Consider the following 26,666-nt stretch of genomic DNA (forward strand, 5'->3'; position numbering starts at 1 on the left):
CGAGAATGTAAGAGACGCGTCCAAGTTTCTATTTAAGTGGAACTAACCAGCTGGAACTGGCAGTGCATAGCTGGCTATGTGAGCAAAGGTTACAGCACAGTGTACGTAAGTGGTTCTTGCCTTCAAAGACCAAGCTCCCAGCACTTGGAGATCTTATGCATTAACTACCTTATGCATGCACTTTGTAGCACTTAATATTATGTTGTGCAGTAATAGCTTTGACAAAGAGGAATTCTTCTTCTCCAAACAAAAGGCATCTTGAATTTACAGCTGGAGAATAGAAACAGAGTCGTGTCTTTAACAGAAGATGATAAGTTGTGTAATTGTGGTGAATAGTGTAGAACTATGGGGTAATGGTAACATGAATTTTAGGTGGAGCTGTGTGGGCAGTGTTAACAAGCAACTGCTCTGAATCAAACACAAGGCGTGTGTGGGCCTGTCTGCTGCATCTGCGCCACAAACACATCTGTTGTGTTTCAGATCAGTCCTAGAGAGGTGTGTAACATCTCTGGAGCATCTTCCAGTGAGTTGTCAGTGAAGAAATTCCTACTGGTGCAATCAGAACACAGGAGAACAGTGTGTCAGTAACACCTTGCTTGCGAAGAGCGCTGTCTTGCAAAACAGAGAAATGCTCTCAAGTGAGGTTTCTCTTCCCTCTTTACCTAACCAGGCTGGGTAAAAATAGAAGAGCAGATACAGCAGAACTGTGTCTAAGTAAGACTAATAGGGACATTTGCTAGCCTACACTGAAAGCGCATGCTGCAATGTCATTACACCAAACTTGCTTATGTCTTGACTGTAATCTTCAGTCTGGCAAAAAAACTTTTCCTCCTGTTTAGCTGAATCTGTTCAGTTCCCTTTCTTAATCTGTCATTCTAATCAAAGTTGGTATATAGAAACTTTATTTTAGGGGCTGCAGCAGAGATGCAACTTACAAGAAACTGGAACAGGTGGAAACTGAAACTTTATCCACTGTTTTATTAGTAGAACTTGTCAGCTGGCAGAGCAAGTGAAAGCAAAAACAGACAGATTTTCAGAGAGGAACATCACAATACTGTGAACTACCCCCCATGCTTTCAGGAGGAGGCAGAGGGGAGGGAGCAGTTCTTCTTTTAAATAACAAACTGCTTTGCAAACAACTGCTCAAGGACAAACCCCTGTGGAGATGAAGCAGCTCTCCACAGAGTCAGGTCACAGCACTGAAGGACTGCAGCATAAGTTTCCATGGGATCTCAAGCGCTGGATGCCTGGAGCAGACAGACAACAGTGACTGGAATGCCCAGCGGGTTGGTGGTGCTGGCTGCTGCCAGCCACGTGCAGCTGCCAGGGACAGTGCGGCAGATGATGTCTCGGGATGGGCTTGTGATGGATCTCAGCTTGCCTGGAAGGCTGAGTACTGAAGCGTTATCTTGATAGACCCCCCCGGCGCCAGGCAGACCATGAGCTGCGTTTCCCTGAGACGGAAACCCTCACGGATGCTCTCGCCGTGAAGCAGCGGGCAGATGTCAGCACTCACAGCGGCAGCAGCCGCCTTCTGTGCCCAGGGACTATGCCCGAGAGGTCTCGCTGACGGGGCCGGCGGCAACCACAGGGCAATTGAGGCTCCGGCTGAGACTCACTGTAAAACCCCATCGGAGCGCGCGGCGGCGAAGCTGGCCGCCCCCGGGCCCCACCGCTGGGGGCGCGCTGCGTCCCGCTCCCCGGGGCAGAGCCGGGCAGCGCCTCGCGGCCGCAGGAGCCACCGCGTTGCCCGGGGCGGGGCCTGCGATGCAAACGAGGGGGCGCGGACAGCAGAGTTGTGTGGCGGCCGGGGAGGAAGAGGCGAGTGCGGCTCGGCGCGGACCGGGCGGTCAGGGCGGGCGGCAGCGGCGGCGGAGCCGGACCGGGCGGAGCGGCGGCAGCAGCAGCAGCAGCAGCAGCAGCAGCAGCAGCTGGGAAGCGCGAGAGGCGGGGACTCGGTGGCGGAGAGCGGGACGGGGCGCGGCGGCAGTGCTCATCCCGGAGCGGCGGGCGGCTCAGCGGGAACATGGCGAGCGTCGGAAACGGCACGGAGGAGAGCGGCGGCGGCGAGGAGGTAACGCGGGCTGCGGGCAGCGCTCGGGCCATGGCGACACGTCGGCGGGGGCAGCGCGGGCCGGGCCTGCCGTCCGCATCCCGCTCGTCCCGCTCCGCGGCCACCGCATCCCGTAGCCGGCCCGGCCGCCGTCGGGCTGAGGGCGAGCCGGGAGTTGAAGAAAGTTGCGGCGTGGGCGGCCCCTTCTCCTCCCTCGCAGTGAGCGGCCGCCGGCCCGCGCCTTCCTTCCCCCTTTTTTATTTTTTTTCCTTTTTCTTCCCTTTTTGACTCAGCTCCGAGTCAGCGCCCGGCTCCGCGCAACTTCGCCTGCCCGGCGGCGGCGGGGAGAGGCGGGCGGGCGGGCCGGCAGGTGCCCCGGGAGCGGCCGTCCCGGAAGATGCGGTGCGTGCCCTGTAGGCCCCGCGTGGGTGGAGGCGGTCTGCGGAGCCACGCGGGGCAGCGCAGCGCAGCGCAGGACAGGTGTGGGCTGCAGCCCGCTGCCGCTGTCACCCCGCTGCTGTTGCCTAGTGGAAGCCGCAAGCAGAAAGCTTGCGTCGTAACACCGCTGCCCGAACGTCTCCTTTTTGGTGCCCTCTCAGCCAGAGGGATGCAGCGGCTGCGTCGCTGCAGCTGTCAGCGGAGTGGCTGCGTGTCACACAGCGAGTGCGGGGCGCTCCTGCAGGGACGGAGAGCGCGTGTTGCGCTGCTGACCTGGCAATGCACGCTTAAAGCGCTGCTTTAAGTGTTGCTTACGGCTCAACAACTCTGTAGTGTTCTGTATTTGACATCTGCAGAGTTCTTGTATGAGACAGAAATGAGTAGAAAATCGGCTTCTTTCCTCGTTTGGAAGGTGCAGATGTGCCAGTGCCTGCACCTCAGGGCATGCTGTGAAAGTTGGTACTTCCTAACACTATTGCAAGGAGACATAATGTGAAATGCTTTTATCTCATTGCATGTGGAGTGAATCATTGCAAATTCTGAGGGCACTGAGTACAGGCAGTGATCTCTGTGAGGCTAAGGTTTGTTTCCAGTATATGGTGTGAGTAAGTGCCAGTGGGAGCAGGTTATTAATCAGCTCCTGCTGCTATCAGTAAGCAAGTAGTTGGAATTCACAGTTGGTAGGACAAGTAGGTAGCAATTTAGCTGTAGCCCAACTGTCCTGCATAAATAGTCTGAATATTGTTCAACAAGTTTGCTGCCAAGTATCAGTACTTAGAGGAAAAAAGGACTTCCTTACCAAAGCACCTAAAAGATGTAAAAGCACCTGGAAGAGGCTTTACTTAAGCTACTGTACGCAGAAAGCACAGAAACTTTTTTCAGAGGAGTTCTAAAAAGCTTGGAGTCTTGTGCTTGATCTGCTGGATTTTGAGAGTTATGAATGGACCAGAATAGGTAATGGAGAGAGCACTTGAGGGTTTTCCTGGTAGAATCTGAAAGTTCAAGGAGGAAGTGCAGGTGCTGGCTTCATTGTGGGGGTGGTCACTTCTGCACCAAAACCTGTCCATACCACTGGCATCCTATGTCTACAGGTTCACCAGACCTCTCTATAAAGCTTGATTTTCTGCCGTTTGGGTGTGAGTTAGTTGTTCTTAAGTGCTTTCTTGTTTTTTGTTTCTTTTTTTAATTGTTTAGGTTTTAATGGGGGAATGTTACTGCTAGTTATGTTCTTGAAAGCAGTGTGCTTCCAAGTAATGTTTACATAGAACATGAAAGATAATGAGCTGTTTCTTTTTTACCATCCTTAATGCTGTATGAATATGGATCTTAACATAGGTTTTTTTTTTCCTTTGTGAAGGAACTTTGAAATACTTGTTCATCCCTGAAGCTTTGAGAAAAGATGTGCTTGAAGCTGTTTCCTACCTACAGGGAACCTAGCTAGGTCTCAGCTAAGATACCTTCTCTGAAGCCCAGACTTAGTGGTGCAGTAAGCTGTTTGCTGCTGAAGTCCATGATGATGTAAACTGTGGTTTTCCTTATGCTTCCTTGTAGCTCAAGGAAGTGCCAGACCCGTATTTACATTTAATTATTTTGCTGATTTATGCCTTGTCCTTCAGCTCTGGCTTTCCACTGTGCATTAGAAGGAAGTGCTGTGAATTGTGTGCCTTTGTTTAATTCCCCAGACTATGTAAGTCTGGTAGTTTAGGTGTTGGTTGCCAAGAAGACATAAGCCCAAGAGACTCTATGAATGAGATAGTGCTGTGAGTATGCTCATCTGGCAAAAACAAATGGTTATCAGACTCAGGATTTTGCTATGTGATGATTTCAGGGTGCTAAAAGTGTGTGTGTTGTTCCTCTACCAGGATTTTTTTTTTTTTCCTGGCTGCTATGTTACCAGAGTGAAAGTGTCCACCGATGATGAGTGTAGCTGTGAATGCAGAACATATGTTGCATTCACTTCAACAGCTATTAGCATTGAATTTCTATTCTAAAAGTATTCATATCAGTATTCTTCCAAAACAGGTTGCAAATCTAGGACAGATATGCTTAGGGGCAAAATAATATTCCTGGCCAGAGCGGTCTTCAAGCAAAACTTTAAGCCTTCCCCTTCTCCCCCCCTCTACTGTCTAAAGATTACTTAAAATAGTGGGGCAGATCTGCTTCCCATTAAGTTCACTCTGTGCTGCCCTGGTTTTTCAAAGTCTTAAAGCCAGCTTAATTGGTTACTTGGGGATTCCCTATCCATTAAGAAAAAACAAACCAATAAACCCATCCTTGGCCTTTGTGCATGTGAGGGTTGTGGCCAGACAAAAAGGATCATGCTCAAGTAGTATCTGTATGCTACAGGAAAGTCTTGTTTGGCCACAGCCAGCTAGGCTAAGGATTATGTAGGGATCTGAAAGTGATTTTGTGTCCTTGCTGTGGTTAACTCTAAGGCCTGTATTAAGGACAAGTTGATCAATTCAGCTAACATGTGCCTCAGCACTAGCCTAACCTGTTAAGGAAACTTTGTGTAATGAAGATGTGGTGATGCATGTTGTACTCTCTCAAATTGCCCAAGCTGGGGCAATGCTATGCAGGCTGGCTTTACAAGCCTGGGCAGTTTATCTTCTGAACTCAGTTCAGTATGAAACAAGTGTTTTCAGAACAGGTATTCTTTAATCCAAGAGCTGTTTATTATTTGTTAGTATTCAAGTATTCAAAGCTTTTTATTCACAGCTGCTACAGATACGGCACTTACAATTGCTTGTTTTCACCAGTAACCTACTATAGTAATGTACTTCATATTAAAGAAGCCTGCAGTGCTGTGCATTCTCTTGCTAACATTTACTCTGATCTTTTTGCTGCTTTGGCTGGTAATTCTAACCTGGAAAAAGAATGCAAATAGGGAGAAATGATCGTAGCTGGCCTCCTCCTCCTGGGGACTTTGGGGAGCTGGAGCAAGCAGTTATGGCACCTTTTTCTCTCTTAACGAAAAGTTCTGTCAGATGGAGGGTTAGTGAGGGCATTTCCTCTCCTGAAGGATGGTTACTGTCAGAGAGACAAACCATACAAGTCAGGTAAGGAATCCTTAAGAAGTAGATCTTGCAGAGTTGGAGGACTTGCTATTTGGACTTCTTTTTTCAACGTAGTCTAAGGGCTTGTCTCTTGGCTTGTGCTCAGCTGTTTCTCCTGTTCCTGTTTTGGCCTCTCCTACTTCCAGAGCACATTGCCGTCTGATCTGAGAGGCAGGCTTTTCCAGCAGTGCAGGTAAGAAAAGAACCAAGGGAAAACTAAGCAAGTGTAATAGTTTCTTCCTCAATAAATAAAATTAGGCTGCTCTTTCTGTTTCTGAAGTCCAAAGATTCTTTATTTAAAATAAAATATACCATGACCTTGACAGTTTATTTTACCCATGGATGTACTTATTGAGAGACATTATTTTTTTTTTTTTTGTGACCTCAGAATGTGTACTTCAATTTTTTATTACCTACTGGTACTGTTCTGGGAGGGCACATTATTTTTGTTTATATTTTTTTGTGTTTTAATTGGCTTCCTGAAGCTTGGTTTGTTCATCTCCTTGAAGCTTGCTTTGTTATCTCCTTGAGCCTCTTGTTTGACTGTGAACAAACTTGAAGTGTGACGTTAGTCTTTGTTAGTTTTTTGGAGAGGCAGAGGAAGCACATGTAATATGTTCCAATTGAACATTCTTATTTAGTGTTCACTTTGATTGGTTCTCTCCTCAGAGAAAGATATATGAGGAAAAAGTGGAGTTATGGTGGTTAATGGTTCACAAGTCATCACAAACATCAGTAAAGCTTGGTTTATGGCTCACTGCATGTATGCACACTGCTTATACAAGTAGTGAGGACTGCTGAGGGAGCAGACATGGCTGAATGTGGGGTTTCAAAATGACTGCATTATGCAGTAAGCTGAAGATTTCTTCACTGGGAACACTAAGAAAAATTGTACAGGCTGCCTTGATATGGGAAGGCCTCTTACAGAGGCAACGCTGAACTTCTGCAAAAAAGTACCTGGGAAGTGAGACTGTTTCAATCTGTTATAATTTGCCTTCTGTTTTTTATTTTTGCTTTTCTATAAGGAAATATTTGCTACATCTGTAGAGATGTGAGAAAAGCTGTTACTTCTGGGTTAATAGGAAGAGTGGTTATACTTAGGGAAGAAGGAACAGTGGGGCACTAATCTTTTTCTTGTATGATAATGATATCAGACAAGATTTGAGATTCTGCTTTTAGAGATGACCCTATGCTGCTGTTGATGCATCTTTAGACTGTAGCCTGCATCTGTCCAGGAGTCTTGTGTCATGTGTGGGGAGGCGACTGCTTGACAGACCTGTCTGAAACATGTGAGAAGTTTGTGTTAAGTGCTAAAAATTTATTCTGCTTTTCTAGGCCCTAAGGGTCAAAAACATTTCACCTAAGTTAGTAGTAAGTAAGTGTCACAGACCTGTAGGCTTGTTGTTAGTTTTCAGGTACTAAAAGCAAGATGTTATTACCAAAGAAGTAAAGACTTACCTGCCATCTTTTTCTGAAGTCAGGGAAGTGGCATTGTTACCACGTAGCAAGTCAAGATAATCTGATACCTCTGACCGTACTTGCTGTGATCTGTTGTCATGATGTGGTGAGTGTATCATGTTTTTATTCCACTTCTCCTACGTATTCACTGTACAACAGAATAATAAATAAAACTTTATGAGCTAGAGTTCAATTGTGTAGCAGTGCTTTGATTTCTTCCCAGGATCTAGAATTGCGCATGTTCTTGCTTTCAAGAAATTCTCTTTTTAAGGATGGTCAAAAAAAACAGTGTTTTTGTGGAAACCTTATTTTGAAGGCAGTCATTTTTTTATCTTTAGTACATGCTGAGAGTACTGTAGGTTCTAAGAAGAGGAATAACACCTATGTGAATAACCAGTAACAGGTTGCCAGTAGAAGGAAATGCCTGTACTAGTTTTATGCTGAAGGAATTTTGGTTATAAAGGTAACGGACCTGCTGGCTTTTATTTTCACCAAGAACTTATAGACTAGGAAAAAAACTCTTTTATCTAGATTGTCTCCGTTATGACAGTTGTTTACCAATACAGTGGGGTAGCCAGCTAAACAAAATGTTTTTTTTTTGTTTTTTTTTTTTAATCCTGTTCTGCAAAGTTTTTAAGCTTCCTGCTTTCATTCATTGTTTTTGTTTCTTTTGAATAAGTATGAATGCTAATTCACTGTTCAGTGACTACTCTGAGGTTCTGCGTCAAAAGCTGAGTGTGCTGCAAAATATTCTCTAGAGATGCAGGACTACCTTTTGTGGCTTTGGAAAAGAAGCCTCTTTTGCTCTTTGCTCTTCTGAGCAAACTTGGAAGGGAATGATAGTATATGATAATATGATAGAGCTAAATATATATAGCTAAAAATATTAGCAATAAATACGTGTAGCTAAATATGTATGATATAGCTATATATACGATACAGCTAAATGTGTGTAACTTCGATGAGGATAGAAAGTTCAAGATAAGATCCATTGGTGTAAGCCTGGAATTAAAGAATATCTCAATCTATGCCTTGTACATGCTCTTCATACTGAGAGTCTTCATCTGTACAACTATGGAAAATCCAGTTAATTGTATCTGCCTGTGTACTTTTGCCTGACAGCAGTGAAGTAGCTGACTGTTAAGTTACATTCTACTGAGCTTAAGCAAAATTTCTTTAAAGTCTTAGGGAAGAGAGATGAACTATTTTTATGGTAGACTGAGTCATGCTGATTTCGTCAGAAAGTACGAGTTGGGTATCTAAATTTCAGAGCAAGCATACTTCTCAGTGAGTCAGCACCAAGTTAATGTTAAAGTCCAAATGCAAAAAAAAAAAAATAGAGTAGGCTGTCTTGAAGTCCATTTCAGGAGGAAATGGGAACCATTTCCCCAACCAGGGGAAATGGTTTTAAGTTGAAGGAGGGAAGATTTAGGTTGGATGTTAGGGGAAAGTTCTTTACTAGAAGGGTGGTTAGGCCCTGGAACAGGCTGCCCAGTGAGGCTGTGGATGCCCCGTCCTTGGAGGTGTTCAAGACCAGGTTGGATGGGGCCCTGGGCAACCTGATCTAGTAAAGGCATATGTTTGGTGGCCCTGCTAGGCAGGGGGGTTGGAACTACATGATCCTTGAGGTCCCTTCCAACCCGGGTAATTCTGTGATTCTGTGATTCTGTGATTTCACTGTTTTGGTGGAGTTTTTGCCTTCTCCTTGAGTTCATTCACTGATATGGTAAGGTAAGCAAGTTGTTACTGGAGAGACTCAAGTACTCTGCATATGTGTCCATAGTGGCTCACAAAATCAGTTGTTTAGCTTGCAAGCATTTCATTGAGGGTAACTGCACTGAAGCTATAAAAAGGAATTATTAAAAACAGGAAAAAATACAGGGGCAAGGATTCAAGGTAGAGAAGTAGGAAGGATCTTGTCTCTTTTCCCCCGAGTAGCTGAAGAGTTGCAAGCATGGCATGTAGATTGTGATCAGTTTTAGCTGTTCTCCAGGGGAAAAAAAAAAAAAAAAAGGAAGAAAACAAGCCAAAAACACATAAAGCCCAACCAAAACCAGCCCCCTTGTCCAACAGGGCATGTGCATTTACCTTCAGTTCCTGTCAGTGTGTATTATGTATGCTCTTCCACTCTTCTAATTGAATACAGAAAGGAACTCCTCACTTCCCTGGAAGAACTAGTATTATTAACATGCTTTTTTTTTTTTTTTTTTTTTTTTTTTTCCTAATATCACTCTGTATATTTTATGTTTGTGGAAGTACTCTGCTGTTACAAGGGCAGGTAGAGTGTAAAAAGGAGAAGCTGAACTACTACTTTTGATAGAAAATCTGGATACAGAACATCCAGGGATGGGGCAGTCCACTGTTTCTTTGGGCAACCTGTTGTAATGATGCATCTTAACCCTCAAAGTGAAGAATGTCTTTGTAATCTGTAGTCTGATTTTACCCTATTTTAGTTTAAAGCTGATACTCTCGTTTTACATCACAGCACTCCCTGATTAATAGTGTGTCCCCATCTTTACTGTAGATCTCCTTTAAGGTACAAGAGGGCTGCAATGATTTTTCTGCCAGACTTTCTCTTCTGAGTCAGCAAGCCCAGATTGCAACCAGTCCTCTTAGGAGAGCTGCTTTAGCTCTCTGGTCATCCTTGTGGCCTCCACTAGAGCTGCACCAAAAGCTCTGCATCTTATGTTGAGAGCCATAAAGGTGAAGGCAGTAGTGCCGGTAGTGACAGAGTAAAGAGGGAGAATTGCCTCCTCTGACCTGCTAGCTATGTTTCTTTTGATGCTGCCCCAGATATGGCTGGCTTTCTGAGCTTCAAGTGCACATTGTCAGTTCATGTCCAGTTTTCTGTCCACCTCTACCATCAAGTCCTTCTCCACAAGGCTGCTCTCAGTCTGTTTGTTGCCCGGCCATCAGTAAGCAAACACAAAACTGTAGTTAGCATTGGCTGGTGCTGTAGTGGCAATAAAGCACATAACATGCTACCAACTAAGGTAAAAACTTAAATTGTGTTTTCTGATTTTATGTATCTTGTTAGATTATACCTCATGGTATAATTTGTTCACTTTTGATCATGCAGGTGAGTTAACTAAAGTTGTGTGAGATTTCAAAAACATTTATAACAGTATGCACAGATTAATAAAAACTTTCATGTGTATAATAACCTCATGCTAAAGTGAAAATGGATATCAGCAATGGGCAGAGTTCAGATGTGACACAAATAGTTCAGTGCCAGCCTGGAGTAACTGGTTGTTTAACTGCACCTTCCATAGTTAAAAGAAGTATCCTACACCTTGTGTAATGGGTCTGGCTTTTCTGTGTTACATGCCTGGGTGCTGGGGAAAGTGACGTGTAGAAGTTTAGTGTTTTGGACTAGACAGTGCAGTCATGTGGGGTTTCCTTTTCCATTGCATGAGTCATCACAGTCCAGTTCACCAGCCATTTACAGCTGCATGAACTTGTGAAGGAGCCAATTCTTGGACTTCCTGTGGGTAAGTGCTTAATATTATGGAGAAATGTAAAGTGACATCACTAAAGGAGGGAAAGTGTATGTGAGCAGTGTCTTAAACATACTGGCATACTGTAAGTGTAACCTTATACCCGTGGTGATGTATTAACAATCCTTTGGGCAGAACCATTTTATCAAACAACTGTATATTCTTTCTGTCATTATTACATTATTTGTAAAACTTCCAAAGGTTTTAAATTGCTCATGACATCAGTAAGCTGTATTGTATCTGTGTGTGATAGAGGAAACTGTCCATCTCTATGTCGTAGACAAATCTCAGTACATAAATGGATGGTACGACTTCTCTGTGGGTAAATGCATGCTGAATTCAGTGCATCAGTGTATTTTTTCTGGATGCTGTAGCTTTTGTTTAATGCCTGACGAAGCATTAAAGCTTTGCCTGGGGATCATTCTGGTTGAAGAGTTAAAACAGAAGGACTTTTGTCTTAAGAAGCAAAGTGATAGACATGTGACACACCAGCAAAACTTAAGTGTTAATCTACTAAGGCACCCCCTTTATGTTAGTGAAATTTGAAAGCATATGGTACTTATGATATTTGTTGATAGTTATCCTTGTAAATTCAGGTGGACTGGTATACTCAGGTATAAACTTCATTTGTACTTGCCTTTAGGTAGCCTAGAAAGCCTTCAGCTTGCTGTCCAGTTGAATCAAGATCTGATTCTTCTCAGTGTAATTTACTATGATACATGTTCTAGTTGTGACACTATTTTCATGTTAGGCTTTTGTTGTCTTGCTCCGATTCTGGTAGAAACAGAATGGATTTTTCAGAATGCATGTATAAAACAGCTAATAATTAGTTAGCTTTATACTGGCAAGGAAGTTAAATCTCTTAAAGGTGGTGCTTTCTTACTCTAGTGAAAAAAAATCTGATTGTTTTAGGAGAGGTGGAAGGTGGTCTGTCTCTCTTGCATCAGGGGAACAGGTTGTGCTTTGGGCAACAGTCATTGCTTTAGTCCTGTGCAGATGTCTCCAACTCTAGATAATGTTGGTTGCTAAAGCTTTGCTGCTTTGTTTCTGCAGTTTGTGCTACTGGTGGATTAGAAGATATCCACAGAGACTTGCATATAATGAGGAAAAACATCTCAAATACGTTGTTGCAATTACTGTTGTTGCAGCAAGGGCTTCTTTTAAAGGAAATGATGCACTTAAGGACAATCACTTCACTAAATTTTCACTGTGAGACAGAACTTTTTGGTGCTTTGTGTGCAGCTGCTGTTGCATTCTATACATATAATTGATCAGCCATGTAGTTCAGAGAATACTTAACCCAGGGAGGGTGGGGAGGTTAATACCCAAGATGCTCGTACTAATTTCTGTTTCATACAGCTAATGAATAAAGATAGACAAAGCTGAAACTGAGTCATCTTTAATACAAAGGGAACAGATTGTTCTTCAGCTTGGATTCATCTCTAAAAAGCATTAGCAGTTCCAAAGTGGTGTCTCAATAATGAGACTTACTTAGAGTTTTTGATTGTATTGTAATTGGTAAGCATTCTGGAATGCTATCAAATCATTCTTCTAGGGGAAATGTAATTGGTAAGAAGTGATGCTTTTGTCGCAGTGACCTGTAATTGGTATACAGTGACCATTATGTAAATTGGATTTTTCTTTGAAGCTCTACAAATCTGTAGAATCAGTGAGCATCTTTACTTTCAGTAGCCTAGGTTCAGAGTAACACGATGTACTCTTTTTCTGCTTTTTTATATTTTACCTTTTTTTCTTTACTGTCAACTCTTTCAGTATCCTAAGTCAAGGTTAATTTTCATTGTGTAACTGGAGCTTGACATAACGCTATGCCCTTCTGTTTCATTCTGAAGTGTGTGAGACTTCTGAGTTTTTAACAAATTTACTTGTGTTTTGTTGGTTTTTTTCTTCAGCTATGATGAGTAGCTACTTATGTTGTGAGGTAAGGGGAGAGAGACTGGAGTTGAAGTTGTGCTTTTTCCTACTCTGAGCCACTCATGCTTAATGTGAACTTGATTATGCAAGTAGAAACCTCATCAAAGCTTGGTAACTGTTACTTGATAATGTGGTCTTCACTGGAGAAAGGCTTGGAAATTTAGTAAGTACATTTAAATCTAAACCATGAATACTTATTTAGTGTAGATTAAAGACAGACAGAAAAAACAATCAAACATTAGGAAGCCTTTGTTTGCTGAAGACTTGCTTCTTAAGGCCTGGGATAGTATTTCAGACAGTGACATGTAGTATGAGATATGTTTCCAGCCATTCAGTGTTTGCTTCCACTGCTGTAAGCGTATAGCTCTTGTTGTGATGGGTTTGTGGGAGGGTGATATAATCAGTCTGCTGGGCCTCCTCGTATTTGTATTTCAGCTGTCATTCTCCAAACCAGAGAGGCTTTATCCACTTGGCTTGCTTAATTGCAGTGCGTGTGCCGCATTCATGGATAATCTGTGCAATAGCAATTGTAGTCAAGTTTACCCCTTGATTCTGAGCCTGTCTATGAGTTGTATTTCTTCCTTGATAGCGTGAGAGGTCATGGGCCTACTGAGCTGGAAATAATTCACCCAGTCCAGGTCTGCCAGAGCCCCCTCAATCCTAAAAGCCTGATTCACTGGCTTGTCACAATTCTGGCCTGGTTCCATGACTAGTGGGACAGGGGTATCCATACCCTATGAAAGGGGGAAGGGAGAAGGCAGGGAGATATGTCTGTGAATGAAGCAGTGGCTATGAGCTAAGGGAGAGAACTAATTTACTAAATATGATAGTGGAATGTTAGATAATACATATAGTTAGAATATAATTGTAGCTAATAAGTCAAGTAGATGAGTGTCTAAAACACAAAAACTGTAATGCTGAAGGTGAGATGGCTAGGGAGCACGTGCTGCAGAGATGAGCAGAGACTCCCAGTCACAGGATCACAGAATGGCCCAGCTTGGAAGGGACCCCAAGGATCATGAATCATGGCCTGAGGCAGGGCCACCAATCTCCCCATTTAATACTAGACCAGGCTGCCCCGAGCCCCATCTTTCCTTCTGAATGGGAAACAAAATAATGAAGTCTTCTGGGAGCTGTAGTTCGTTCTTTCTCTTCTGAGAGCTGGTATCTGAAGCAATCAGTAATCTGCAGAACTGCAGCATTAACTCTTTATCACCCAGAGTAATACATGATGTTATGATGTGGAATACTGATAACAAAAGTCATAAAACCATGACATGGTTATTTTGGTGTTCTCATAGCTCTTGTGTGTGTGGGTATCTATGTAATGTACTTCCATAGCTGTGTTCTATTCCTGGACATCACAATGCAGCTTATCAGAGGTTTTGTCTGTGTGCTGCCAGTTGTTCTACTTTCTTTGCTGTAACCACTGCCATAGGGCATTTGCCACTATCCATGAGGCAGTACAGAGAGAGATCATTGGCCCTTACTCTTGTTCAGCAATATGTGAAGCCAGTTGGATTGCCTTCAGTTATGCACATTTGCTTGATTTACCTTCTTCATCATCGGTGTCTGCAGGTTGTGTTTTAGGACTCTGTGCAGCAGCCTTTCATCACTGATGCTTTCTCCCAAAACAACAGGACCCATCAGTGAACAAGAGATATTGCTTCCCATTTCCTTGTACTTGACTGTACCTGGTTTCTTCAACACACGTCATCTCCTCCTCTGTCAATATTTGAATGAAATCTTTGCCTCTGGACCAATCCATTACCACTTCCAAGATTCTTGGATAACTGCTTTGAGCGCACAGTATGAACAGTGTGTCCTGCTTAGTCCACATAGTGTCAGTTTATGGCATGTAGAGAGGTCCATCTGAACATCCAACCCAGCATAGATAGTTGAGGTGTGAAGAGGAACTGTACTTCAATACCCACCACTTTTGAAGCAGCTCAGAACCATTCATGTGCTGCCAGATCTCTTCTTCAGTTGGAGTGTAGTGGGCTTTGGATGCTCTGTTCGGATCCTGGCAGACAGAACTGGAGTAAACCCTTGTTATGATGAGAATGTATGCGAACTTTTTAGTAACTTTGACATACTTTTCCAGTTTAACTTAGTTATTTTGGGAAAAGCAGTACTGGACAAGTTTTCAAGGTAGTAACCTATGTCATCAAACATTATACTGTGGATGTCCAGCCTTTTGGCTTGTCTGGGCTGCACTGAGTGAAGATGAGTTGTCTTGGGCTGAATATATGTTGGCTGCCCTGAAATAATACCTCCCATTTGTTCTCATGGAAACTGCAACAAATACAGAGAGCACAATACAGCTATTTAATAGAACAAATTCTCAGCTATGCAACACTTTTTTTCAGCACAGTCACTACCATTAGCTATTTATTTTCACCGTTGGTGAACCTGCGTGCTGCAGTAGCAGAAATCTGCACCAGCAGAAGTGACCTGCTCTCACCACTGCTTAAAAGTGCTAACCGTTGCCTCACTTAGCTCACATCCACTGTTTGATCTCCATAAATATTCAACAAGAGTCAATGAAAGTTGATGGGTGCAACATTTTCTGCATGGAGGAGCTTACTTCCATGTATTTGCTTCATAAGCACTTCATGTCAGATGTTGTGTCGTCAGACTGCCCCTCTGCTGCCGTCTGTCACACAGCATCATCATTTAAAGGAGTACTGGTGGGAAGGTTCAACCTGTACTGCCATACTACCAACATCCACCTCTCATGTCCCCTTGTAGAATATATGATATAATTAGTACATACAAGTAACAAATCTTAATATTTAATTTCAATAAATTAAAAAATTATAATTAAAAATTAAAAATTAGTAAAAATTAATATTTAATTTTATCTTAATCTTTAATATTTAGGGTTTTTCTTGCTTGAAAAAGAGAGCAATGAAACCATAAAACTAGTGGGATATGTGACCCTATTTATGTGAAACCACTGCATCAGTCTGTCTTGATGGCAGTGGCTGCAGTTTTTAGTGAGTTCTCAAGGTGTTCCATTAGAGGTTTTTGATGGAATTTTACTCTTCCTGTACTTAATCCTTCAAACAGTTTCTCATAAATATACAATTTATCAGTGCTTCTTGGTTTACTTCTATGTTCTTCAGTCTCTGTTCTTGAGTGCTAACGAGCTGCTTTGTCTGTTTTTTGCTTTCTTTAGAGATGATCAGTTGAATCAGTAGCTAAGTTCAGTTGCAGCTAATGGCACTGTATGTATGTAATCTGGGGAAGGCGAGGCATTTTCTTTGTGGTCTGAAGAAATCTGTTCTTGACAAATATGAATTTCCAATTTTTTGAATAATTGGTTTACTAGCAAATATGTACACTCGCTAATGAACAAGTTAGCAGGGCAAAAGTAGATTCAAATTTATAAAGCAGAAATAAAAGTTATTTTTAATGACCATAATACAGATGCTTTTGTCAGACTGTTTAGTCTGTGGTCATGGTGGAATTAAATCTTATGTGGAAAGAGGAAGAAGTTTAACTATCACTATAATTATTCATCAAGTCAATTTGTATGAAACAAGTGACTTGAGAAATTTTCCTTTACCATTCAACTCCTTCTGCTTTTTCAGCTGATGAGCAATGCTTTTCAGTCAGCAAACTGAAAATCCATCCTCAATGGAAGTAAATGTTGCTTCTTCCAATTTTCCTGCTTTTTTTTTTTTTTTTTTTTTAAATTTTTTTCTATTTCCCAGTTTATTTTGAGCAATCCATGGTAACATTGTGCATAGGGCATCCTAGAAGCAAAACCTGACAGCTTTCATCATCGCCATCTGCATTAAGAGCTTTGAAATAAGGAAATGGAAGTGGGAAGGCCATGTGAGGCACCTGGGCAGATTTACCTGTATGAGGAAAAAAAAAAAAAAAAATCTGTTGAAACTGTAAACACAACAGTAAGACCGATCTCATAGTCTGGTGTATGTCAAATGGATCTTCCAAATTCCCTTTTCATCGTAGCTTTTACCTTAGTGCATTTTGTAGACTCACTTGAACCCAAGTGAATATTGTGAATATTTTTTCTTATTATGCACTAGGACTATCTTTTGATTTTTATGCTGTGTGTTAGCATCACATTGTCTCTTTACCCTTTGACTTGTCTGAGCTGAAGTTTCTGTAATGTTTTGTTAATTATGGAAAGCTAAACTTAATGAGGAATAGTCACTTCTGAACTATAAATGGGTGAATTTCCCTAGCTGTGAAATTTTGTCTTCACTAGACTTATTATCCAAGCTTCTTAAATTGCATCACAAACCTGTAAGTTTGATTGATGATGTCTTGGTTGCATATAAGCGAATCAAGAGGATGGTTTTTCTGTCTAAAACAAAAAATATCCGCTAATTTGTTCTTTTGTATTTTTCCTTTTGCTTATCTCTCTGTGAAACTTTAGTGTGTTTTCATGGCTTCTAATGCATACAAAAATGACCTTTGTAGAATGTTTGGAAACTGATTGGAGGAGGCCGATAATCTATATGGTTGAAAGTAGAAATGTCTTCACAAGCATTGTTGTGGAAAATGTAGATATATGTAATTACTGTATATGGTTATGCTTCTGAAGAATTAGGTCTAGAAGGACACCTTACCAGCTTCCAGATGTTTTTCCTTTTGATTTTAATAGGGCTGAAAGTAATTTCTATGAAATTATTAAATATTCCTCCATCTGTAAGCAAAGATCAAGTCTGCAACCACCTGAAGAACCTGAATGTTCATAAGTCTGCAGGTCCTGACCAGATGCATCCCAGAGATGACCAGGCCATTCTCAATGATACTTGAGAAGTTGTGACAGTTAAGTGCAGTCCTTTGTGACTGGAGACATGGTAACTTTGCTCTAGTTTTTAGTAAGTCCAGAAAAGAAGACCCAGGGAACGACTGACCTGTTATTCTCACCTCTGAGCTGGGGAAAATCATGGAAAAGATATGCATTAGCATTACTTGGGGAGACAGGGAGGTAATGTGGCACAGTCAGCATGGCTTCACCAAGAAGTAAGGCCTGAGAGGTGGTGGATGCTCTGTCCCTGGAGATGTTCAAGGTGAGGCTGAACCAGGCTCCGATAAACCTGGTCTATAGATGTCTGTTTTTGTTGTAGGGGAGATGAGCTAGATTACTTCTAAAGGTCAATTCCTACTCAAATGATGCAGTGGTCGTTTTAATGTCCATTCCATGATTGAAAGAGGTTTTCATTGAAGTTTTTAAAAACCTTGACAAGCTCGGCCCAAAGTTTTACAGGACTTAGAAGAGATGTCTGGTTAAAGAGGTATTAGGCTAATTAAACGATCTTTCTTACAGCTCAAGAGAGCAAATTTGTAGTATCTGTTGGAATGTCTGCTTTCAGGAGAGTGGTTTTGTGTAGTCCTTTTGTAGTTTAACCCAGCAGGTAGCTAAGCACCACGCAGGCACTTGCTCACACCCTCCCATTTCCAGCTGAATGAGTGGGAGAATCTGGGGGAAAAAAAAGAGTAAATCACATGGGTTGAGATAAAACTATTTACTCAGATAGAGAAAAGGAAGAGAATAATAGTTCTGTCTGTATATACCTGGATTAGAGTTCAGCCAAGTTTAACTGTAATTATACTCTCACTTTTATGTGTAGGAAGTCAGATATTCATTTGAACATGAATAACTGTTGACAGGAGCCATTTGTGTGTCAATTAAAATGGAATATTTTCTGATTCTTGTTGACTGCATAACTGAATTTGCTTATTTCCACTTCTCAGTCATAAGGGAGAGGTGGTGTTTAAAACAGGACAAGCTCAGCCAGCTGCATTCAGAACAATTAAGACTGATGTCACTGTTCTGAAGTGTGGTTCCATTAGGCACCTTCTTCAGAAGTAGATTTAGAAAAGGCTTCATCCTGTTACTTACTTTAGTAAAGGCATGTCCAACCTGTGGCTGCCCAATACCCCAGACTATAAGGGCAGTGGTTCTAGCCCCTGATCCAAACCTCTACTGCACTATTAACCCTACAGAGGTTGAAAGCAGGACATGGGGAGGGAATGGTATAGTGATGACTCAGGTGATGGGAAATAAGTTTGTGCATTATGATACAATGGCTAAACACAGTCCTGTGAGCAGCCAAAACCAGGGGAAAAAAAAAAAAAAAAAAAAAGCAAACAAACCAACCCAAAATAATGTAGCAGTGCTTTCAATTTTGATAAAGGAATTTGAGAAGTAGATTTGGAGACTGCTGAAAAAATCATCATTTTTTGGTATATTTGTGCTTCTATTTTCAGTCACCATAAATAAATTACTCGTGAATTTTCAAGTGGAATGCATTGAGTTGCAATCAGATATTCAACTCAAAGAAAAATCTGGTTATGTCTCTTCATCAGAATTCTATAGGCCCTATCTTACCATAAAAAATTATCCTTTAGTTCATAATGACATCTTACTTGTGTTATCGTTTTTTGAAAGTATGGACATTTGTGAAAAATTGTTTAAAATGTGTATGAAAAATTGTTTACAGAGAGTAAAATTTCATCAAAAATAACCCAACAGATGTCTTGGGAGCTCATTGAGACTTGCAGCCACTGCCATCAAACCTGATATGTTAGTCTCACAAAAACAGGGTCACGTATCCTAGTAACTTTATGGTTTTGTTGCTCATATTTAAAAGATGTTTGAATAAAAATGCAAGCAGTTAAAATAAGATCTGTTACTTCTTTACATTTATCTAATGTATTTTATGAGGGCTGCTCCAAAATCAATGCCTCCTCTTTTATTGTGCTGTCCCATGACATCAGAGACGGATGCTGGTGGTATGGCAGCAGATGTTGAACCTTCCCAGCAGTATTACGTGTTGCTGTGGCATGACAGATGGCAGCACAGGGACAGTCTGACACAATGACATCTGACATGAAGTGCATCTGAAGCAAACATGAAATTGTATTCCCCCATGCAGAAAAAGCTGCACCCATTGACATAAATTGACTCTTGCTCATATTTATGGAGACCAAACAGCAGATGTGAGCAGAGTCAGGAAATGGATAGCACATTTCAGCAGTGGCAACTGTGACAGTGAGTCATCTTTACTGGGGCAGGTTTCTGACGAGCTTGACATGCGAGCTCTTGTTCATTGCTGGTGAAAATGCATAGCCAATCATAGTTACTATGCTGAAAGATAGTGTAGTGTAGCTGACAATTTGCTCTATCAAGCAGTGTTAGCGTGCTCATTTTATTTGTTAAAGTTTCCATAAGTGGGAGGCATTACTTTTGGGGTGGCAAACATAAATTCAGCCCAAGACAATTTGTCTTCACTGAATGCATCCCAGAGAAGCCAAAAGGTTGGACACCCATGTGCTAGTGTGTAGCGTGCCTGACCCACAAAGTCTGGCATCACTGAATATAGTCATTCCCACTCCAGGTCTCATTTGTACAAAATGACTGGTATGATGCTGTTATTTGCTAAATGCAAATCAGGATATTAAATTTTTTTTTTTTAAATTTTTTTTTAAAAATTTTTAAGAATGTGCTGGTTATTAGCATCTATCTGCAGCAGATAATTTCATTAAAAACTTTTAAAACTGAAGATGGAACTTCAAAGCCTCAACTTTCCCATGTCTTTGGTAGTTTTGAAGTAAGCAGCTATGTGAAAAGGTCACAGCTTTCCAGTCTGTGGTGGAAATATCTTTGTTCTTGTGGGTGCTGACATCTAATGTTTGAAATAAATGACACTGAAGTTTATGTTGCTGAACCACTCAGCTTCAGTTTGTTTAGCTATATTTCTAGTAAAGCTGTGTTCTGTTGTTTTGATCCTGTTTTCTTTTTGGATGTGGAGTTGTTGCTGTTATTTTTTGTTTGTTTGGCTAAAGAATGACTCCTAACCAAGTTACCCGTGTTAATAAAGATCTTCAACATGACATGCTTTTCTGTGTTCTTGAGATTTAGTAAGCGAGTCTGAACTACTGACCTGCATCTGTGGCTTCTAACAGCTGAAGTTTTTCATCTGCTGCAGAAAACTTTCAGCAAAACACAGCTGATTCAACACGGATTCTCCCCCATGACCTCGGATGCCGTCCCGTCCACCCCTCACACTAACTGCACCACTGGCTCCAGCGGCCACTCTCCAGGCTGAGATCACAATGGGAGTGTGGCAACGTCTGCACCAGAAACTCCAGGGTCGTATGGGATCAACAAACCCATAGTGTGTATGCAGGCCAGGAGACCCCCAGCTCCCTGCCCCACCAGCACTGAAACACAATCCACGGGCATTTATCTCAGGGATCAGATTGCACCCGGTCAGAATGCTTTCTTGTGCCTTGATGGTCCAGCATTCAGCAGCCTCGGCTGCTTCCCTCCCCAGATCCCGATCACTCGCGGTTTTACTTTGAGAGCCCGGGGATGTCTCACTACGTGAGGCTGACCACTTTTTTATCTGTGTTAACTCTGTTCCATTGTCCACCTCCTCCTCACTAGTCGAGGACTCCCTGGCACCACGCCGTTCTGCTTCCCCTCTCTTCTCTGTTTCTTTCTTCAGAGACCTTTTGTTGAGGGTACAGGGGCGGCATAGTGGAGAACACAGGTGGCTGAATAGAGGCAGCAGCGTCCGCCACCAACCCCGGCTGTTTCTCCCCCGGAAAATAGATAAACCCTCAGCCCTCCATGCCCCAGAGCCCTCCCGAATCATCCTCCACCCACTTCAAGTGTCCCATGGAGGGAGCCCACGGAATCTGTAACGGGACTAATAATGGGGCTGTCTCCGTGTGTCTCACCCACACGGTCCGAACCACTCTCACCACATCATGTTCGCAGTCACCAATTGTTGCCTCCTGATCCAGCGACAAGTCAAGGCTGCCTAGTGACTTTACCGTGCCTCCACACACGGGGAACATACGGGACCCACACACAGTGCGTAACGCTGAAAGTACAAGTTTAATGCCCCGCAACAAACCCTATATAGTGGTTCAGGTGACCGCCCCTGGCAGACACTCGTGACCTCCCTGACTCCACCCCAGGTGCACGCAAGCACCACCTACCCAATATGCAACAGTACCTATGTATAGGATAAGATTGCTTAGAAGAATTAGCGGGAATACATGAGATGATGCAGATACACAACATGATCATTGCTGCAATAAAGAAATTTTCCTGACATGAGAACCATGTGCCATGTTGCTAACTTGCAACACACATGCAGCTCCTCTTTACAGACTGACTTACACCTTGATCCCAATCAGTTAAAGACAGTGTTTTCTTGTTCTGTTTTGCTTTCCACTAGTTCTAATGAAATCTTCAGCCATGAATAATTAGGTTATTTTTTTGGATATTGAATAGAAACTGTATTGAACAAAAAGAAGCATTCTGAGAAATTCAATTAGAAGCAATTTAATGACGGACTTTCAGTTATAGCTGCTTCTCATTGTGTTTAGTTGTATTAAGAATATAAATTCTTAATATAAAAAATATATGAGTTATTTCTTTAAAACTAATAAGTTTAGCATGTGAGCAAACTTAAATAACCATGCTATAATTTTTATTAATACCTTTTTAAAATTGCAAAAATGACACGTGTATGTTTATTTTAAACAGAGATAGATTTCATGTTTACAGTGATCTAGATCTTTCCAGTTATGTGCATTTATTACTATATTTATTACTATAATATATATGTATGTGCACATATGTATTATAATACATATATGTACACACAATGTATATATATATTACTGTATTTATTACTATAAATGCACATCTGTGGTAGTGCCTGAAATTATTTCAGACTATTTGAAAGAAAGCTAAAAAAAATATTTAAGACTTGAAAACTCTCAGTGTTTTTGTAATACAAATACAGAAAAAGTGAGTAGAGGACTGACAGTGCATTGTGCAGTGTTTGTATTTCATTAAATACTAAGGATGCTGTTGTCCTTGAGAAATGATCCAAAGGTAAATGGAAAGGGAAAAAAAAAAAAGATGGAAGAAATGTCGCTGAAAAGTCTTGGCTTTAGCACTAAGTAGATAAAGCAAGCAGTCAAAAGCCTGAAATGAGAAATATGATCTTACTGAAAATTAAGGTGCGATCCCAGACAAGTGGGTTGTCCTACCATTTTGTTGCTTTAGAGTCAGTCATGTTCCTGTGCTGCACATCTCAAAATATTTCCTGTTTCACTGATATTTTTGTTCTCGGCTTTGTCAAGTCAGGAGAAAGGAAGTGCGTTGCCTTTTGTATCATTGAGAAGAGTGATCAGGAGCTTTCATCTCAGTGTAATGGTGGCATACTGCTGATTTGTAGCTGTTGGATTGTATTAAGCTGCTACCACTGAAGGTCTTGAGTTTAAAATGTATTGACACTATTGATATTGTTAATGTAGCACTGGCTAGGGCTCAGGGGAAATGAGTGTAAGTAGAGTAGAGTAATAGAAAAGAATATTTAAATTCTGTTCAAATAATATTTTTAATACTTGATTCCATTTACTAAGAAATCTGTGTGGTCACTCCTGGCTTCTAGAAACTAGTGATGGTATCCAAATGAAGACCATATAGAAAGCCTCCCTTTCATAGTTCTATTCCAAAATGTGGATATTGCAGATCAGCAATCATCTTCATCATTATTCTCCTTATACCTCTCCTATTCACTTTTCAAAGTTGCAGTCCACAGCTGCGTAATAGTAGCAACACCATAAATATGGGAAAAAGGAGAAAGAAATCCCAGTGTCAAAAATACAATCTATTGCCAGGACAAGCAGTTGTCTCCACTGTCTACTAGTGTATTAAAAATACCGTAACTGATAATTCTCCTATAGTAATGTTACGTGTCTTGCATTTTATTTTTCATAAAGCTATAGGTGTAAGTGGTGATCTGCTGTGAATGGTTTCTGCTGTAATTGCTAAAGAACACTGAAACTGTTTTTTTTCCTTCTGTCTATACACCGTGTTCATGTTTGTCTGAGTTGAACTTTCTTGGATTCGGAAAATGGAAGTGTCTCTAAGACACTGAAACTTCTCAAATTGGCTTATATCTTTAAAAAAAAAAAAAAAGAAAACAAAAAAAAGTTTAAAAGTTGTTAAATGGAACAGTAATCCTAGAAAAAAAAAATGATGGTATGATTCAGGAAAAGTCTTTTTAAGGCAGTTTTACTTTATCAAGTATTTTGCCTTTTTTTTTCTTTTTTTTTTTTTTTTTCCCCCCACATTTGCAGGAAAGTCAGTTTTTGTCATGCCATCTAGTGGCAAGTTTATTTTCATTCTTGTCTTAAATATTCATATTGACCTGTTCTCTGGATAAGATAAAAATCTTAAGGGTTGCAGGATTAGCCAGTATCATGTATTGAGGAACATTATTGTTAAGGTGTTTCACTTGGCTTCTGAACTAACTTTTAAGTGTTTGTTTTTTATTTTTTTAAATGAATAGCATATATGAAAAAACTGTGTGTTTCTGTTTTTGTTTTCCCTTCCTTTTTTTTCTTTTTTTTTTTTCTTTTTACCTCGCTGCAGGTTGTAGTTCCAGAAGATCTGTGCTGAATGTCTGTGCCTATCAGGGCAAGGGTATACTTAGAACTTGCTTCAGGATGCACCCAAGTCAGGATAAGGGTCTGCGTTAAGTTCGTAACAAGTCTCTCTAGCGGTGTAAATAAAGGATTTTTATTAATTCATTAGAGACTTTTGAATTATTTAGGTCACAAATATGGCTGACTTAGATGCACACAGCATTAGATTAGTAGGAAGTTGTGTTCTGACATAAACTGACATAAAAAAGCACTCTTTGAAGCTGGTTATAGCATACCTACTGCTAGATGAGAGCCCTGTCTCAGCCTGACCTTGAATGGGGATTCCACAACATCTCTGGGCAACCAGTTCCAGTACCTGACCACTCTTATCATAAAAAAACTTGTTCCTTAGGTCCAGTCTAAATATCAGAGTGTGAACAATTTCCCCTTGTCCTGTCACCACAGACCCTGCTAAGGAGTCTGTCCCCTTCTTTCTTATACCACTTTAGTTACTGATACTTCAGGTAGTTTTTTTTTCTTCTTCTTTTTCTTTTTTTTTTTTTTTAATTTTTTAAAAAATTTTCTTTTTACCTTCTTTTTTTTTTTTTCTTTTTTTTTTTTTTTTCCTGTAAGCATGGAATGGTGTACAAATGGCCATGTTTCTCATATAATGCCTTCAACATTTTCATTACATGATATTGACTGCAGGCTTGTGTGAGACAGAACAAGATGACGCATTCAGTGCCTCTTAAAACATCTTTTGCATGCAGTGGAATTGAGAGGGTCAGAGAACTTCAGGAAGAAAACCATGCTTTTTTTGTTTCCTTTTATGCATCAAAGTCACCTTCAGGGAATGTTTCTAACCGCCACAAGGAATTTTGAGAGGTTGTGACTAATCCCTGTGATTTGAAATGGGGAGAATGTCATTGTTGTTCTTCATCTACTAAAAGCTTAGAGGAACATTTAGTGAATATGAATAAGAGGAAATAAAGTTCGTCAGAGGAGACAGGCTTGTGTGATCCTTGCCAAGTGTGTGGAGTAGGCAAGAAGAGATCCATGTTGGTGTTTTCCACATTGATACAGACTTGTGATTGCTGCTATTCTCTGGAAATACCTGACAGTTCAAACATCAGATAAATGAAACAGTTTTTTCCCACATAAAAAATGGAAGCATACTCAATAAAGCTGCCAGTATGTTTTATGTATGTTGCTGAATTTCCCCTCCTGTCTCTGGAAATGTAGCAGGGAGGCAAACAGTCTTCAGAGAAGCACTTTATTCTAAGACTGACTCTTATCATTGTCTGAAGTGAGACATGGATAACAGGGTTTTTATTTAGGATATTTGTTCCTGTTGGCATCTATACTGCTTTTGGAAACTCAGTTCCATTCTTCTCAGATCAGTTATCATTTTACTTCCTTCTGAGTTGATTACTGTATTCAGAATAGTCCTTATCCCTGTGTATTGTAATATAGATAGTAAGCTTAGTTTGAGAGAGAGCATTTAGGCAGTCTGTTAATGATGTTTCTTTAAATATATGTATAGTACTCCTTGGCACCGGTAGGTGCAGGCAAAAATAGCATGCAATTGCAGTAGTTCAAAACAAGCTGTAGTAGCGTGTTCAGCTGTTCAGCAGTTACTCTGAATGGTTATTTTCCCTTAGTTAAAAATACAAGTAATGTTTTTTGGAAGGTGGATCACTGTTGCATGTTATGTTCCTGAATTTCTTCTACAGAGGAGAAAGAGTTTCTGATCCATCATTATCATTTGATTATTCTGATAAGTTTACAGAGAAATTTAGAATTCATGAAGCCTGGGTTTGTGCTCTGAAGTACTGCTAAATGTTAGCTTAAATCTCATGTTATCATTCTTGGGGTAAATACCACATAAACCCTTTCATCTCACCAGCAGTAGACTCTTAAGGCGATGCATGCGCCTGGAATATTATAAAGTGAGTGGATTACAAAGTAAGCTGTAATTGGTGGAAATTCAGCTACTGGCACAAGGATGGTGTTTAAGGAACTTAAGTTTAAGTGTTATGTTTGTTCAATAAACATTTCTTTTTTTGAAAGTTTGTTGAGGGCACTAAGAATGCTGTACAAGTTTTGTATCATTTTATTCCTTTGCATAGCAAATTCATGAGGTATGAAACTTTGTTTCCCTCAGTAATTTGAACAGTGGAAGTTTTAAGTCTGGAGAGGAGAAAAATCTATGGTTATACTTACCATTAAACTATACTCTAGTGCAGTGAGCCTGTGGAAAATGTGTTTGGGTGATGATTTGCACTGAAGGCATGACTATGAATAATCCAGTTATTACTCTGCATTGCAGAATGAATGCTGCCCGGTAAACGTAAATTTCTACTGTGTTACATGAAGAGTCCCTGAGCATACGCAGACTGTTAATTGAAACTCTTTCTTTCTTTTCCAGGAAAATTTTGAAGATGCTTTTGAAAACATCCCTGTGTAAGTAACATTTTAAAAATTGTGGGTTTGTTTTTTAAACTGAATCCAGTAATGAAATACTATATGCATTCCATCTCAGTGAAAAATGGCTTTATATACGCTAACTTCATATTTTCTAGAGCAGTTACAAGGTCTCAAGAGTTGGGAAATGTAAGTGTAATTAGGTTGATGCATATGGTGAAGTGCTTGTCAACAAAGGGCAAAGTTGTAAAGAATGAACGGAACAATTTTAGTAACCTTGTTGCATGCTGACAGCTGCACGCAAATTTCCTCATGGTGAGAAAAAGATAACTTAGTTAAGTTGAAATACTTTGAGTGGCACATTGT

At 40.9% G+C, this 26,666-nt stretch overlaps 1 protein-coding gene across 1 annotated transcript in view; it reads left to right on the forward strand.

The window, feature by feature from the left end:
• Positions 1-1,685: 1,685 nt before the first annotated feature.
• The window catches only part of TTC39B (tetratricopeptide repeat domain 39B), a 66,612-nt gene continuing 41,631 nt past the window's right edge, over positions 1,686-26,666 (forward strand). Inside the window, exons 1-2 of the mRNA XM_015849003.3 lie at positions 1,686-2,074; positions 26,305-26,339. Of these exons, the coding sequence (XP_015704489.1) occupies positions 2,027-2,074; positions 26,305-26,339 (83 nt within the window). The 5' untranslated portion in view covers positions 1,686-2,026. The remainder of the gene's footprint in view (positions 2,075-26,304; positions 26,340-26,666) is intronic.

This window comes from Coturnix japonica, chromosome Z (genome assembly GCF_054131305.1).
Source record: "Coturnix japonica strain WE chromosome Z, WE-NBRP24, whole genome shotgun sequence".
In the NCBI taxonomy this organism is placed as follows: Eukaryota; Metazoa; Chordata; class Aves; order Galliformes; family Phasianidae; genus Coturnix; species Coturnix japonica.